This window comes from Taudactylus pleione, unplaced genomic scaffold, assembly GCF_031769625.1.
Source record: "Taudactylus pleione unplaced genomic scaffold, aTauple2 ptg000407l, whole genome shotgun sequence".
In the NCBI taxonomy this organism is placed as follows: Eukaryota; Metazoa; Chordata; class Amphibia; order Anura; family Myobatrachidae; genus Taudactylus; species Taudactylus pleione.
The window spans coordinates 812030-827971 of NW_028284809.1; the positions used below are offsets into that span (position 1 = coordinate 812030).

The 15942-nt window shown below is 49.6% G+C and overlaps 1 protein-coding gene across 1 annotated transcript; it reads right to left on the minus strand.

Annotated features, from left to right (window-relative positions):
* Positions 1-10187: 10187 nt before the first annotated feature.
* LOC148506345 (E3 ubiquitin-protein ligase TRIM39-like) lies at positions 10188-12352 on the minus strand. The gene has a single exon (XM_088446841.1). It carries the CDS (start codon positions 12350-12352, stop codon positions 10808-10810), a length of 1545 nt encoding a protein of 514 aa, XP_088302967.1. The 3' UTR covers positions 10188-10807.
* Between the last annotated feature and the right edge of the window lie 3590 nt (positions 12353-15942).

The window sequence follows — 15942 nt, forward strand, 5'->3', positions numbered from 1 at the left end:
GAGTAGGGAGAGGGGAGGGTTAGGGTTAGAGTAGGGAGAGGGAAAGGTTAGGGTTAGAGAAGGGAGAAGGGAGGGTTAGGGTTAGAGTAGGGAGAGGGGAGGGCTAGAGTAGGGAGAGGGGAGGGTTAGGGTTAGAGTAGGGAGAGGGGAGGGTTAGGGTTAGAGTAGGGAGAGGGGAGGGTTAGGGTTAGAGTAGGGAGAGGGGAGGGTTAGGGTAGCGTCGGTCTTCTGCTGTCGGTATTTGATCCAGCGGATATTCAGACGCCGGCATTACATACCAATTCCAATGATAATTTGTATATGGGCAGGATGTACGTCACATGGATCTAGTCACACTGGGTATATCATACTATAGCCACACGTGTGTCAGATTTCCCATGTATGCCTTGGATTCTTGTACGGCTTATCTCCCATAGTGTAACCTTCGTAGTGCGCCCATCATGGCTGCCTCACCTGGTACACTCGTAGATGGGATGAAAAATACATGGACCTGACTATTATGGTGAGACCCTACTCCTAGCATCAGGACGCTGCAACCACCCATTCTGTGCAATCTCTTCTAGGCGTAACCTATTCCTCCCAGGGTAATCCTACATAGTGTGCCCAAGACGGCTGCCTCATCTGGTACCTTTGTGGGAGGAATATATAACCCATGTCTGCACCAACCCCGCAATACAGTATGCTTATTGTGCTCTCTAGGTTTCGGTTGATTTTAATTATCTGTGTGGTTCTCTATTTTCTGCAATACCAAATCCTTGTACAATGTACCATGGGCCTGATTCAGAGCCGGACGCAATTAGCGCTCACTCGTCCAGAAAATAGGGGTGGCTATTCAAATGAACCGTTCGCTGTTTACGGTCTGTTCACGCCTCTAGGTCTGAACGAGCGAACAAAACTTACGGTCGTTTTTTGGGAAACTACGCCCCCTGGCCGCTCGCATCCTACGTCATGTCCGCTATTTATTAGATTAATCGAGTACATCGACCAGGGTATGAACTGCTCGCTATTCTTGTGGTTGGTTTTAGGTACCACAATTTTGCAAGCAGTTCTGGCTATAAAACAACCCGGTGACGTGGTCTATGACGCTGCTGTAATAATTATGCACACCCATAAAACGCCCGTTTTGACCTTTAAGCACGCCTGCGTTCGGATCTCCACTCCCCGTTTTCAAGCACCTTCCCCTGTTACCACCCACATACGCCTCATTCTGTCACTCAAATTATCAGGCATTCGCTATTTTGCGAGCACATGAATTTCGACCGCACTGACTGGTTTGCGCATGCGTATAACGATCCGTACGCATGCGCAGTTGGGCAAACATCGCTCGGAGCAGTCGATAGGCCGCTTACGAGCGGCTCTGAATCAGGCCCCATGTTTTCTGATGTCTGTAAAGCGACTTTGAGTCCTATGGGAGAAAAGCGCTATATAAATAAAATTATTATTATTATTATTATTATTATTATATACAAAGAGTTTCAATCCAGAATAAAGTCAATTAACGATAAAACGTGTTTTAGATACAACGCCCACGTGACAATATCATATTAAAAAAACAATATTTTTTATTGGTGCTTTGTTCTTCATGAGGAGGGGGCTGCTTAAACCATCCCAATGCAATCTGCTACATTTGTGGCGAATACACTCTGCAAAATCTAATGGCATTCATTGTACTTATCCAAATCAGCTTACTATGTTTATCTGTTATTATAGTGAATAATATGCCATTATGTATTTCATATGTTTACTTTTGTATTATTTGTGACCTTTGCGAGCAATTACCTTCTGCGACTCAGATGCATGCGCAATTTGCGAAAACATCGGTATAGTGTACAACACTGAATCAGGCCAGCTGAGCGCACGTGTGCAACACACTGTGAGCGGGATACATCAAGCGTCGCATATTGCAAGCGATGTATCCCACCAATCATGGTACGTATAGCAATGTATCCCGCCACTCATGGCATCTATAGCGATGTATCCCGCCACTCATGGCACGTATAGCGATGTATCCCAACACTCATGGCACGTATAGCGATGTATCCCCCCACTCATGGCATGTATAGCGATGTATCCCAACACTCATGGCACGTATAGCGATGTTTCCCCCCACTCATTGCATGTATAGCGATGTATCCCCCCACTCATGGCATGTATAGCGATGTATCCCGCCACTCATGGCACGTATAGCGATGTATCCCGCCACTCATGGCACGTATAGCGATGTATCCCAACACTCATGGCACGTATAGCGATGTATCCCAACACTCATGGCATGTATAGCGATGTATCCCACCACTCATGGCATGCATAGCGATGTATCCCACCACTCATGGCATGTATAGCGATGTATCCCACCACTCATGGCATGCATAGCGATGTATCCCACCACTCATGGCATTTATAGCGATGTATCCACCACTCATGGCATGTATAGCGATGTATCCCACCACTCATGGCATGCATAGCGATGTATCCCACCACTCATGGCATTTATAGCGATGTATCCCACCACTCATGGCATGTATAGCGATGTATCCCACCCCTCATGGCATGTATAGCGATGTATCCCACCCCTCATGGCATGCATAGCGATGTTTCCCACCACTCATGGCATGTATAGCGATGTATCCCACCACTCATGGCACGTATAGCGATGTATCCCACCACTCATGGCACGTATAGCGATGTATCCCGCCACTCATGGCGCGTATAGCGATGTATCCTGCCACTCATGGCGCGTATAGCGATGTATCCCAGCACTCATGGCAGGTATAGCGATGTATCCCACCACTCATGGCACGTATAGCGATGTATCCCACCACTCATGGCACGTATAGCGATGTATCCCACCACTCATGGCACGTATAACGATGCATCCCACCACTCATGGCACGTATAGCGATGTATCCCACCACTCATGGCACGCATAGCGATGTATCCCACCACTCATGGCACGCATAGCGATGTATCCCACCACTCATGGCACGTATAGCCGTGTATCCCATCACTCATGGCACGTATAGCGGTGTATCCCACCACTCATGGCACGTATACCGGTGTATCCCACCACTCATGGCACGTATAATGATGTATCCCACCACTCATGGCACGTATAGCGATGTATCCCACCACTCATGGCACGTATAGCGATGTATCCCACCACTCATGGCACGCATAACGATGTATCCCGCCACTCATGGCACGTATAGCGATGTATCCCGCCACTCATGGCATCTATAGCGATGTATCCCGCCACTCATGGCATGCATAGCGATGTATCCCGCCACTCATGGCATGCATAGCGATGTATCCCACCACTCATGGCATGCATAACGATGTATCCCACCACTCATGACATGTATAGCGATGTATCCCACCACTCATGGCACGTATAGCGATTTATCCCACCACTCATGGCACGTATAGCGATTTATCCCACCACTCATGGCATGTATAGCGGTGTAAATAACGCCAGTATGCATGAATAAAATCGCAAAGGACAGTTCTGCCAGTAATACCTGTCATTTGTGATAGTGGGACTTCCAGGTTTATGACCCAGAAGTACATCTGGCGCACGCGCCGCGGAGGGGTGTCGGGAGGGACCTGTTGGAGTACTGGAGCTTGGTGCATATGCAATGAGCGGTCAAACCTCACAAAATGTCATTTTTGGAGGTTTGGCAGCAAAAAATGATATAGTGCGTCCCACCCTTTCACCCCATTGGCTGCCGGTGGTGAGGGAGAGGAAGCCCCTGCATACGTGTGGGGTTTTCACTGGATTGGTAAATTCCGGCGCTTCTGCATCACTGAGGTAAAAAATACATCTCAGGGGCTACATTTACTACGAGGCGGCTTGTTTGTCAGAGCGTTTAACCTGAAATTTAAAACGGCAATGATACCAAATGCAAAACCCGCCATTTTGCTTTACATAGCATTGCCTATTTTACATTTAGTGCTTACACACGTCAACAAGCAGGTCACCGCTTAGCAATCTTATACCCAAGTCTTTAATTCGGCACAGCCTCCGCGCTTCAGCTGTAGCAGCAACATCAGCCCAAACAGGACAGAAATCACAAAACATACATAGAAATGGTTCTCTTGTCGTGTAGTGTAAGCTAATGATGGCCTGTGATGGCCTATGATGGCCTACCCTCCTAGCCGTACAGTAAGTGCTGCAGTAATGTAGGTTGGTACTATCACCATGGTAAAGAGAGTTTCTGCTAGGGATGCGATCAGAAGCCCGACCACTGGGATTTCGGTGTTCAGAATGCCGACCCCTGAATCCCGACACTTGTCAGAATACCGGCACCGGCATCCTGACATCCGAGTTCTCGAAGGCAAGTACTGGGGTTAGGGTTAGGCACTAGGGTGAGGATTAGGTTTAGGCTGTGGGGTGGGAGGGTAAGGGGTAGGTTAGACTTACTTACCTCTAGGTGTCGGAATTGTCACCTGGTCGGGTCGGCATCCCGTACCCAACTCTTTCTGCTATTAGTGCTGCTTAGAGAGCACAGAAGAACAAAGTGAGACATTGTATGATGATACTACAGAGAGACAGACGGCTTGCTTGATGGAGTCCCCAAAATATCACTGGTTGCTATTAGTTATCACCTCTCCTAGCTGATTTGTTACTACGCCTAGATATGGCTGTATGTGACCGGCATCCGTTCCATTGTTACCGTTCATAATAAATAATAAACACCAGAATCTCTGGCCAATTGCATCAGGTCCAGACAGGTGTAACTAGGTATTTAAAGGCCCCATAGCAACATTTTGTCAGGGCCCCTATGTACCACCCAATGGTGAAAAATATATATAACACATGTAACTTTGACAAGGAAGATGGGCGCCCCTCAGCCCTGGTCACCATAGCAGTTGTACCCAATGCATCTATGGTAGTTACACCCATGGGTCCAGTGCTCAACCCTGCTTAATGCAACATTGCCCACACAGGCCATTGGGACATACGGGAGCCCTTCACATTAATTAGAGTAATCCTGAGGAGGAGAAATACCACAAGTATTCATAGCTCCATAGCGGGTGTAGAAGGCTGAAAAGATATTTCATGGCCGCCTGCCCTGATGGGTCCAAATTAAATGACCTTATAAATTGGCCGGCAGTGTGCCCCATGCCAACCCTGCCCCTGAGACATCATGATGTTATCCCTAGGGGGCGGGGCCGCCAGCTCTGGAAAGTAGAGCACTGATTGGATCCGTCCTTTTACAGGCTGCGGGGTAGCTCTGTAGTAGCGCTACTAGCTGCAGTGCAGGGTGCCGTTCCAGGCACCCTGTAAGTCACATGTAGGTACCGTGGGGCTGCGGCGGTGTCACCCCCGGGGCCCTGCGTCCTGTGACGGCACCACTCGTACACTCCCAGTCACGGCCCTGCTCTTTTTGCCTCTATTATACTTTCCCCGATCACGGCTAAATTTTTTGTTTTTATTTCATGAGCTACCGGTCAGCTTAATGCTCCTTGGAAGAGTCTAGAATTAGATCAGGGTGCAAAGGTCCCAGGGACGGAACACTTGGCTGAAACTGCAGATTAGTTACAGTTCTGTAAATGAGGCCAGAAGACTCCAAACATTTTGGAGGCAACTGTGCAATTTTCTTCCATATTCAGCACAATTCCAAGCCGCACCCCCAGTGCTGTCAGGTGCAGAGAGACCCTGAAGCCCTCTTTCTTGCACCCTAATGGGAACAGTGACAGATTAAGTTGCAATGTGTCAGTAAAACCAGTGATATGCTTCTGAGCTCGGTGGTGGGAACGGAAACCAGCTCGTTGGGAGTCGTGCAAAGAGATTGAGCCCAGGATGTGAGTCACGATCTGTGGTATGTTACCGTGGTAATGTGATATAAGGTCTCACTGCTGCAGGTAATGCATATAAATGGTATGAGCAGGGTATGTGCAAGAAATTATCCACAGGAGCATTGAGTTGACCCAGATGCACTATTCACTGTAAATGGACCTTATTAGGCCGTAGGGGCTCCGTAACACCATGGGAGCACTTTGGCATTACATAAAAACTACAGAGGCTTTAAGAATGAATAGATGATATGCAAATTTAATTGCTAATGCAAATATACATGTGTACAGATTAGCAGCTAGAAAAACAAATCTAATGCTGGCCATACACGCTACAATTATCGGGACGATCCGCCCGATATCCGCAGATCGCCCCGATAATTGTAGCGTGTGGGGGGGTGACCGAGGGTCAAATATTGCTCGGTCGGGCATGCTGGATTGTCCAGCATGCCCGTCCGATTCGATATTTACCGGTAATCTGTCTGCCGCATCGGGCAGTGTATGCCCAGCGCAGCCGACAGACAGACATTTCCTGTGTTCCTTCCCATGGAAGGAACAGGGAAATGTCTCCTCCCCCGGGAGCGGAGCGCAGATGTCAGGGGAAGGAACAGGGAAATGTCTCCTCCCCCGGGGGCGGAGCGCAGATGTCAGGGGAAGGAACAGGGAAATGTCTCCTCCCCTGGGGGCGGAGCGCAGATGTCAGGGGAAGGAACAGGGAAATGTCTCCTCCCCTGGGGGCGGAGCGCAGATGTCAGGGAAAGGAACAGGGAAATGTCTCCTCCCCCGGGGGCGGAGCGTGGATGTCAGGGGAAGTAACAGGGAAATGTCTCCTCCCCCGGGAGCGGAGCGCAGATGTCAGGGGAAGGAACAGGGAAATGTCTCCTCCCCCGGGGGCGGAGCGCAGATGTCAGGGGAAGGAACAGGGAAATGTCTCCTCCCCTGGGGGCGGAGCGCAGATGTCAGGGGAAGGAACAGGGAAATGTCTCCTCCCCTGGGGGCGGAGCGCAGATGTCAGGGAAAGGAACAGGGAAATGTCTCCTCCCCCGGGGGCGGAGCGTGGATGTCAGGGGAAGGAACAGGGAAATGTTTCCTCCCCCGGGGGCGGAGCGCAGATGTCAGGGGAAGGAACAGGGAAATGTCTCCTCCCCCGGGGGCGGAGCGTGGATGTCAGGGGAAGGAACAGGGAAATGTCTCCTCCCCCAGGGGCGGAGCGCGGATGTCGAGCTGATACACTGTGAGATATATCACAGTGTATGCCCAGCATTAGGAACAGCTAAACCTGGCATAATCGCTCATATTTTATTAATTTTTCTTAGCAACAAATCTAGTACAAAACCTTATGGCATCCTTAGGTGAAACTATTTAAATAATGTATATATAATAATTTCAGAAGGTCTGTCCCGTCACCTCAATCTGCATGCAGTGGAAGTCTGGGCGCTCTCCCCAATGCTCGCCACTGCAAGGGAGATGAGCCAGACATAGGGGAGGAGGACCGGCTGCCATGGTAAGCGGGGGGTGAGGGAGTCAGAATGGAGCAAGGGGTGGGGTGGAGCAGCGCCGTGACTAGGGTGGTGGGACAATGTGTCATGGTTTCAGGGCAGGGGCACTGTTTGGGCCTGTCAACAGAGAGGAGGATGGGGCCAAACAGAGCAAGGGCTGGGACAGGGTGGAGATTTAGGTGACTGCGTCTAATGCATTAGTACATACTGTGTATATATACTGTATATTTCTCATAGGTCTGGCACTTGCTGGTTCAGTCGTCGGGTTACTCTGCCGGGTGCCCTCCGATGAGGTCAGTGTGATGCTGGCCGCATAGATACAAGGATTGTGGCCCTCATTCAGAGGCGGTCGCAAGAAGCGAGCGCTCGTTCTGAATGAGGGCGGCCGCTTCTATTTTTTAGTGCGGCCTCCTGGTCGCTAGCTAAGATGGGGGTTGCCACCCACAGCTTAGTGACAGACCAGGTTGATGGTCATGATGGTCAAGACCATCGCGACCATCGGGGGTTACGACGAGACCCTAAGGTTGGGTCTCGGCAACCGCAAGCTCCAGGGAGCTTCCTGCTCTGATCGAGCAGGAAGTTTCCCATTGACATCACTGATGATGTCAGTGTGGCCGCCCACAAAACGGCAGGCGTTCGCTTGGGAACGCCTCCGTTTGTGTAGCCACCCCCCCGGCCCGCCTACAAAACGGGCCGAGCTGTCGATCAACATCGACAGCCGGCCCTTTTGTAGAGCGCTCCGGAGCGAGAGATTTTCTCTCTCACTCCGTTGCTTGCGTACACGCAGTGCGGCCGCTGCGCATGCGAGGGACCAAAACATCGACCCGGTTGCGAGCGCGCAGGGCTTACGACCGGGTCTGAATGAGGTCCTGTGTGTGCTAGTATTCTTTTTATATATGCTGTGAGTGCCGCACTCCTGGAATTGTATATAAGCGTGATCGCCATGGGGGTTTCTAGAGAGGAGGGGGCCCATGTGCAGTCTCCGTCATGGGCCCCCTACTCTCCGTCCAGCAGCATGGTGCGTGATCTGGCCAGCACCGCACTAATAGTCTCTCTCTCTCTCTCTCTCTCTGTCTCTCTCTCTCTCTCTCTCTCCATACATATATATATATCTCCACAAAATACTCAGCACTCTTGCAGTCACTTTAATAACACCTCCTGGGTGCCCTCCCCAATGGATATATACCAGAAAAAAAGGTAGATTGACTCAGTATATATCATCAGCAACAAATAGAGGTTCCCAGTCTTCTCTCTAGGGGTATATTAACTAACTGCGAGTTTTTAGAAGTGGAGATGTTGCCCCTGGCAACTTATCAGATTCTACTTATCATTTATCTATCACCTTCTGGAAGATAATATCTAGAAAAATCCGCACTTTTCACCTTGTTTTTATATATACTGCGCCCAGATTACATTGAGTATGTGATTATTAATGAACCGTCTATTAGTTGTGATACTGTATCGTTTTAGAGAAAAAAAAGTGACAAAAAAGTAAGTAATGAATATTATCTGAGCTCTGATCTCAACAGACTTCTATTTGTATTCATGTCAAAGTGCTGGACTTATAGCGCCACCTAGTGTACACAATTAGAATGCAAGTATAATTTTAGAATACCAGCCCGAAGGTTATTAGTTATCGGAGTGTCACAATTTTCATAGAGTATGTATATAACATGCCTACCAACATGACCCATTCCAGGAGGTCAAAATGCTCTGTTCCTGGACTTCCCTCTTCATTTATGATTGCCGTCACGGTCACCTGTGTTTAAAAACACCTTTCTTATGAATAAGCTAGTTCAACACAGGTGTTGGCAATCATAAATGAAGACTGAAGTCCAGGAACAGAGCATTTTGTCCTCCTGGAATGGGTCATGTTGGGAGGTATGGTATAACATACTGCACAAAGATATTTCATGTTCTCCTTTCTCTCCTGCATGGAGGAAAAAAAAGGGGGGGGGGGAATCACCTTTCTTCAGGGTTTGCTGAGTGCATACAATACACAGGTATACATTTTATTAAAATGATTTATTGCTATCTATAATAATGTTGTTAGTGCTGTTTCTCTGGGTGAGGACTGTAAGCACAAACGTTGCAAAAATCAAAATAATTAAATTCAAACAAAATAATTAAATAACTTACATGCAATTACCACAGGGACTATGTGTACAAGCTGTCTACACCTGGTGATGGCCGCCATTTTGTGGGTAGAAGAATCATAAATAACAATAACACCTTCAGCAGAATAACATCTTTATTCTGTATTGCAATGTCTTATCGCCGCCCAAAGCATAAGAAATGTATTTTACAAACATGGATTAAATAAATCCTCCCTTTAAAAACAACTCTGTTTTCTGAAGAAATAAAACACACATATTATTGAGTCACTTGTTACAGACATTTAGCTAACACTGGGCCTGATTCAGACCCGCTCGCAAGCGGGTCGATGTTGGGCAAGTGCGTATGCTACAAAGGGGGCGTGCTGTCGATGGTGAGTGACAGCATGCCCCCTTTGGTGGGCGTGCCGGGGGCGTGGCTGCCCAGATGGAGGTGTTCCCATGGGAACGCCTACCGTCTGGGGCCGGCCCCACTGACATCACTAGTGATGTCAGTGGGAGTGTTTTTGGCTCTGATAGAGCCAAAAGCACTCCAGGGCTTGCGGCCACGAGACCCTACCGCAAGGGTCTCGTCGCAAGCCCGATGGTCTTGACCATCGCGACCATCATCATGGACGCTCGCATAAGCTGTGGGTGGTAACCCACAGCTATGCGAGCGTCCAAGGCCACACTATTAAAAAAAAAAAATGCCCTGATTCAGAGCGGGCGCTCGTTCAGAGCGTCCGGTTCTGAATCAGGCCCACTCTGCGTTGCCTAATGCACAGCCTCTAATTCTGTGACATGACCGCTCTTTGAGTCAATAGCCCATACCCAATAGCCTGCGAGTCGCGGTGACCCGGTGCAGCTCTAGCCATTTAGCCCACAGATTTAAAGCAGCAATCATTTTAAAAGGCAATAATAACTTGCTTTTGTCTTTTAAATTATTGCTGCTTTATATCTATGGGCTAATTCACGGGAATAGTGCCGGTTTCCGCAACTCGCAGGCTGACCTTTTTCTCATACCGTAGACAGCTTTTGCAAATAACTGAACCTGTGTAAATTGCAGTGTACCTCATGCCGGAACACAGTGGGGGCGGACATTTTGAGGAGGCACTGGGGCTGATTCGGTGGTGGGCACAGTTACGGCTTTGTCTATTGGCGGGCGCCCGTTTATGATTTTATTCCCATTTTGTGGACTGAACCAATAACCAGGAAAATATGTGGCGTGTTCATTTACTAGGAACCAGCGAAGTCCTCAATGCACGTCCTGTAATGTCACTGGTTCCTTGCAAGCTCAATAGGCTTTATTCTCATAAATACTGGCTCGGTCCACAAAATGTCGGCCTCCATCGTTCATGAGAGGAAGTTTCACTGTAAATAATCCTTTGCATGTTGTCTATGTGGTCGCAGCCAGCAATCCTAGCTCCTGATTCTCAGCCAGCCATCCTTCCACACCAAAAACACAGCATGCAGGGGCTCGGTGAAGGTGGCGGTGAAGGTGTGTAAGTGTCTGATGGGGTCACACAGCTGATAGAAGGACAGACGCCCGGCCTCATAGTCCAGGTATATTCCTAATCTCTGCAGGGGAGATTCTGGCTGTAACTTAATTTCTTTTGCCCTGTGAGACACTAAGTAATCTTTCTGGCACAAGCGTAGGCACCAGGACTTGTTGCTCTGCCCGACACCTGACAAGTCCCCCTTCCGGTCAATGCTGGCATAGGCCACCCCGACCCTCCAGTTGCCAAGTTCACTGGTCTCCACTTCCCAGTAATTTTGCCCCGAGTTAAACCTCTGAAAGCTCAAAACCTGACAATAATTCTTAAATCTCTGAGGTGTTTTTGGCCAAATTGGGGTCTTGGACCACGTTGCACTTTTCAAGTCCCCCGACACGGACACGTCGACAGCGGCGGTCTTCACGTCCAGTAATATGTCCTGCACATGGAACCCTCGTTTTGCACCAGTCACAATGTCAGATAAGGCTGTGTGTAAAGTCAGAGAGATGGAGACGTCATCCAGGTCGCCTACGACCTGGGCCTTTCTGTTGGGTCCCTCCTCAATGTCTGCTCTGCTTGCTTCCCGTTCCTGCAAGACGATTAGCGGATCCGTCACTTGGCACAGTTCATTTATATAGCACATACTCCGGGACAGCTCGTCCTTCTTTATCTCCAAATGCTGGATCAGATCGGAGACCGAGAGCGAAACTTTATCTCTTTGCCTGGAGATGTCACTCAGGATTCGTTCCTCTAGAGCCTTGAGCTGTTCCCTGAGGTCTATAAACAGGGCAGTGACCTTCGCCGTGACGCCAGCTGCTTTCTCCTGAATGTCTCTCCTGTGATCCTGCAGACCCTGGACACTCTTTTCAGTCTCTTCTCGTTTTGAGGTCAGTTTCTCCAGAACATGCCTCAATTTCTCCTTCTTCTTCTCAGATGCCTCCTTCAGAGGTTCCACCTGGTGCCCTCGGTGCTCACCAAACACACAACACGACACACAGATACAGGCAGCGTCCTTGCAGCAGTAATACTTCAGGATCTCACTGTGGGTGCCACATTTCCTGCTATCCATGGAACTGGTGGGCTCCGTGAGGACGTGGTCCGTGGACTTACTGTGTACACTCAGGTGAACCTCGCACAGAGAAGCTTCACACATCAGACAGGTCTTGACTGCGGGAACAGAGGAGTGGACGCAGTATGTACAGAAGATCCCGGCCACCTTCCTCTCTGGCTGAGTAGATCGGAAATGCTCCACTATGTTGCAGAGCTTCATGTTCCTGCGCAGAGCAGGGCGCTTTTGGTACTCCGCTCTGCATTCAGGGCACGTATAAACTCCAGAACCCTCCTGGGCGTCCAGCACGGATCTAATACAGACCAGGCAGAAGCTGTGGCCGCATCTCAGTGTTGCCGGCTCTGTGTATATATTGAGGCAGATGGAGCAGTTCAGCTCGTCTTTGAGGTCCGCTGATGCCATTCCGTCAGGCAGGAGCAGGAATGGACACGAGAGGAGCTGCGGAAGGGAATAGCTTCAGTTTCAGCTCCTTAACCTGTTAAAGGCAGGCAAGGTTCAGGTTGCAGCTTCCAGAGTCTCACAGCTGTTCCTCCTGGTCACCAAGCCGTGATTACTGTACACTCTCACAGTGATTCTGATCTGACCTTACTGCCTGTGTGTACTGTACACGGCCGGGAGCAGATAATGTTTAATGTAGGAGGATGTGGGGTTCTCTAAGGTGAACAATCGTTTAATAAAAGGATGCTGACGAAAAGTATAAATATTCCGGGGACACAAATCTCTGGGACATTTATTTTCCAACACTGCTTCTGGGTATTAAGCAAAAACAAGATTCATACCCAGTGATAAGCTTCTTATTATGCAGATTTAAGACCGAAACAGAACATAAATATATTAGCTTCCCTACAGCAATAAGGGTTGTGCAGCAACATTGTTTCAACAAAGTAAGAAGTAACCGTAGTTGAGCCCGTCTGTGATCACTTTACTTATACCTACGTCCCTCTTACGGCCTCTGTGGATGTGCAGATTTGTATAGGTGCATGCGTAATGCGCCAAAAGACGCAAAGCGCTCCGGGACGTCCTGCAGCGATCCCTTGCCGGCAGAGCACCCTAATTCCATCTGAAGATAGCATTAACCCCTGCAGTGAAGATCCTCATAGCGAAGCTTTGCAGAGCTAGTTAAATGCTGTCTCTATAGTAACTAAGGAACGGCTGCCACGGGGGATGAGGAAAGGAAAGATATCGGAGATAAATCCCCTGTTTTCCTAATTGGTACATCTGAGGGATACTTAATACTGCCCTTAAACAGAGCAGAACCCATTAATAAATAGCCCCATAAAGAGTTTATGTGAGTCAATAGGGGATAAAGGGCCTTATTCAGAGGCGCTCGCAAAAAGCGAGCGCTCACTCTGAATCAGGGCGGGCGCTGTTTTTTTTAGTTGCGGGCTCTTGGCCACTCGCATAGCTGTGGGTTACCACCCACAGCTTATGCTAGCGGCCAGGTGATGGACGTGATGGTCAATACCATCGCGACCATCGGGCTTGAGACGAGACCCTTGCGGTAGGGTCTCGTTGCCGCAAGCGCCAGTGGTCTTCCTGCTCTAACAGAGCAGGAAGACCACCTACTGACATCACGAGTGATGTCAGTAGGGCCGCCCACAAACGGCAGGCGTTCCTGCAGGAACGCCTCCGTTTGCTCAGCCACCCCCCCGTCCCGCCTTCCAAACGGGGCAGCTGTCGATCAACATCGACAGCCGCCCCTTTTGGATGCGAGTGCCGGAGCAAGTGCTTTGTGCGCTCGCTCCGGGGCTGGCATACCATCGACCCGCTTGCGAGCGCATAGCGCTTGCGAGCGGGTCTGAATCAGGCCCAAAGATCAATGGGGAATCTAACAATTTCAGCAATAAAATGGGGGTAATCGGTCTGCAAATGTCTGGGGCGCTTTGCATATTTTAAAATCCCCCTGTAACCCGTCCCCGGCCACCTGTATTATTATTATTGTATAACGTATGCGGAAGCATGATGCAACGCACAGTGGTCACTGCAGGCAGACACACAGATAGCCATGAATACGTCCCATATGCGCCAATTGTGTATTTGTCTGTTCTAGACGAGAAATTTGCTTATGAATAAAAGTTATAGCGACATCACATAAGACTGCACATTGTTATATTCATGTAATGACCTTCTAGCTTGTGTCACAGGACACATCAGTTCAGTGATTTTACTCATGATACACAAGTAATGCTGACGTATAAAACTCCTGTAAGTAATATCTGTATAACAGTACGCTCTGATGTCATCATTCTGTGCTCATGTGGGAAACTCATGTATTATAAGGAACAACGTCACTTTTTACTGCTCATAGAAGTCTCCTCAGAGACCAGTGACCTGTACCAAAGGCTTAGACCTGGTCCCTTGTGCCTGTATAGGGACACATAACTCCTGAGTGACTTATAATGGGGCTGTGTAATAAACACTGGTTACAGTACATGGGTGCACACTGCACTATGATATTTAATCAGCCCGACGGGGTCACTTTAAGCCCCGCTGCCCAGGTATTGGGATTCTGACTACATTGCGATGTCAGCAGCCTGGATATGCCGCTGAGTGACTGACAAGATGACCCAGAGATATTCTTAGCCCATAGTTGCTCTTTAAAAGTTAGTGACAAAAATAGGCTGCTGTGTATATACAGTAATGCAGTAACCGCCCCCTGCCCCCATCAGTGTGTTTACAGGGAGGGACAATAATGTGTTTGTATCATATGTATATAGTATAACCTAGCACCTGATCCGCAGCCAATTATTACCTGACAGAGGGTCTGATTCAGCTGTGGTCGCAGTGCTGATACTTATGCAGATCGGCGATTATTTGCCATTACGCATGCGTATAAGCCGCACTGTGCCCGCGCAGTGATTGATTTGTGATTACCGTCACACATGGGATTCATTTGTAAAAAAAGGGACTGACAGGTAGTCAGCGTTTGGGGGGAAGTATTGGGGGTGGTTAGGAAAACGCAGGCGTGTCAGGCCTTTTAAACACTGTGATCCTTTCACGAGCTATTTACATTCTCGAGCGATGCTGCGCACTAGCGTAACTGCAGTTATCCCCTCAGAGCAGCGTGAAGCCGGAGGCCATCTCTCCCTCCCATCTGTCCCTGCGGAACCGGTATGATACCCCGCCGGCCGCATGGTTCAGATCCCGGCAGCGCCAGCCCGACATGGAAGGAAATCCTGATCGTCTAGAAGGTAAGTACTTCCTAACCTAACTCTACCCCCTAACCCTAACCCTCCTTTAGGGTGCCTAACCTCCCCCTCTGTGCCCAACCCTAATCCCCCCTCTAAGTGCCTAAACCTAACCCCCCCTTTCTACACCGCCTAAACCTAAGTCCCCCGGGTGGGTGCCTAACCCTAACCCCCCCCTTTCTACACTGCCTAACCCTATCCTCCCCCCGGGGGTGCCTAACCCTAACCCTCCCTTCCCCTAGCCTAACCCTAACCTCCCCCCGGTGGTGCCTAACCCAAACCCTCCCTTCCCCTAGCCTAACCCTAACCTCCCCCCGGTGGTGCCTAACCCTAACCCTCCCTTCCCCTAGCCTAACCCTAACCTCCCGGGGGGGTGCCTAACCCTAACCTCCCCCCGGGGGTGCCTAACCCGCCCTCACCCTAAACCTAACCTCCCGGTGGGGAGCCTAACCCTAAGTCCCCCCGGGAACCCTAAACCTAACCCTCCCCCTCAGCTGTCCGCGCTCGGCGCCCGGCATCCCTTCGATCGAGTTGCCGGGCGGCGGTCTCCCGGCATAGGTTAGTTAACCCTCGCCAGGATTCTGTAGTCTAGATGCCGGCGGTTGGCATTGTGACCGCCGGCATCATAAACGTATACCGTCCCTGCAGCCCTGACAGATCCTACACTATTGTGGATGTGAGGATGTAACGGTCAGTGGGCCTGATTCAGCAAGGAACGCAGTTGGCTTATACGCACGCAATCAGCCGTTTGTTGCTTTCTGCGTATGCATAGCAAATCGCGAACCAGCCACTGCGATGGAAACT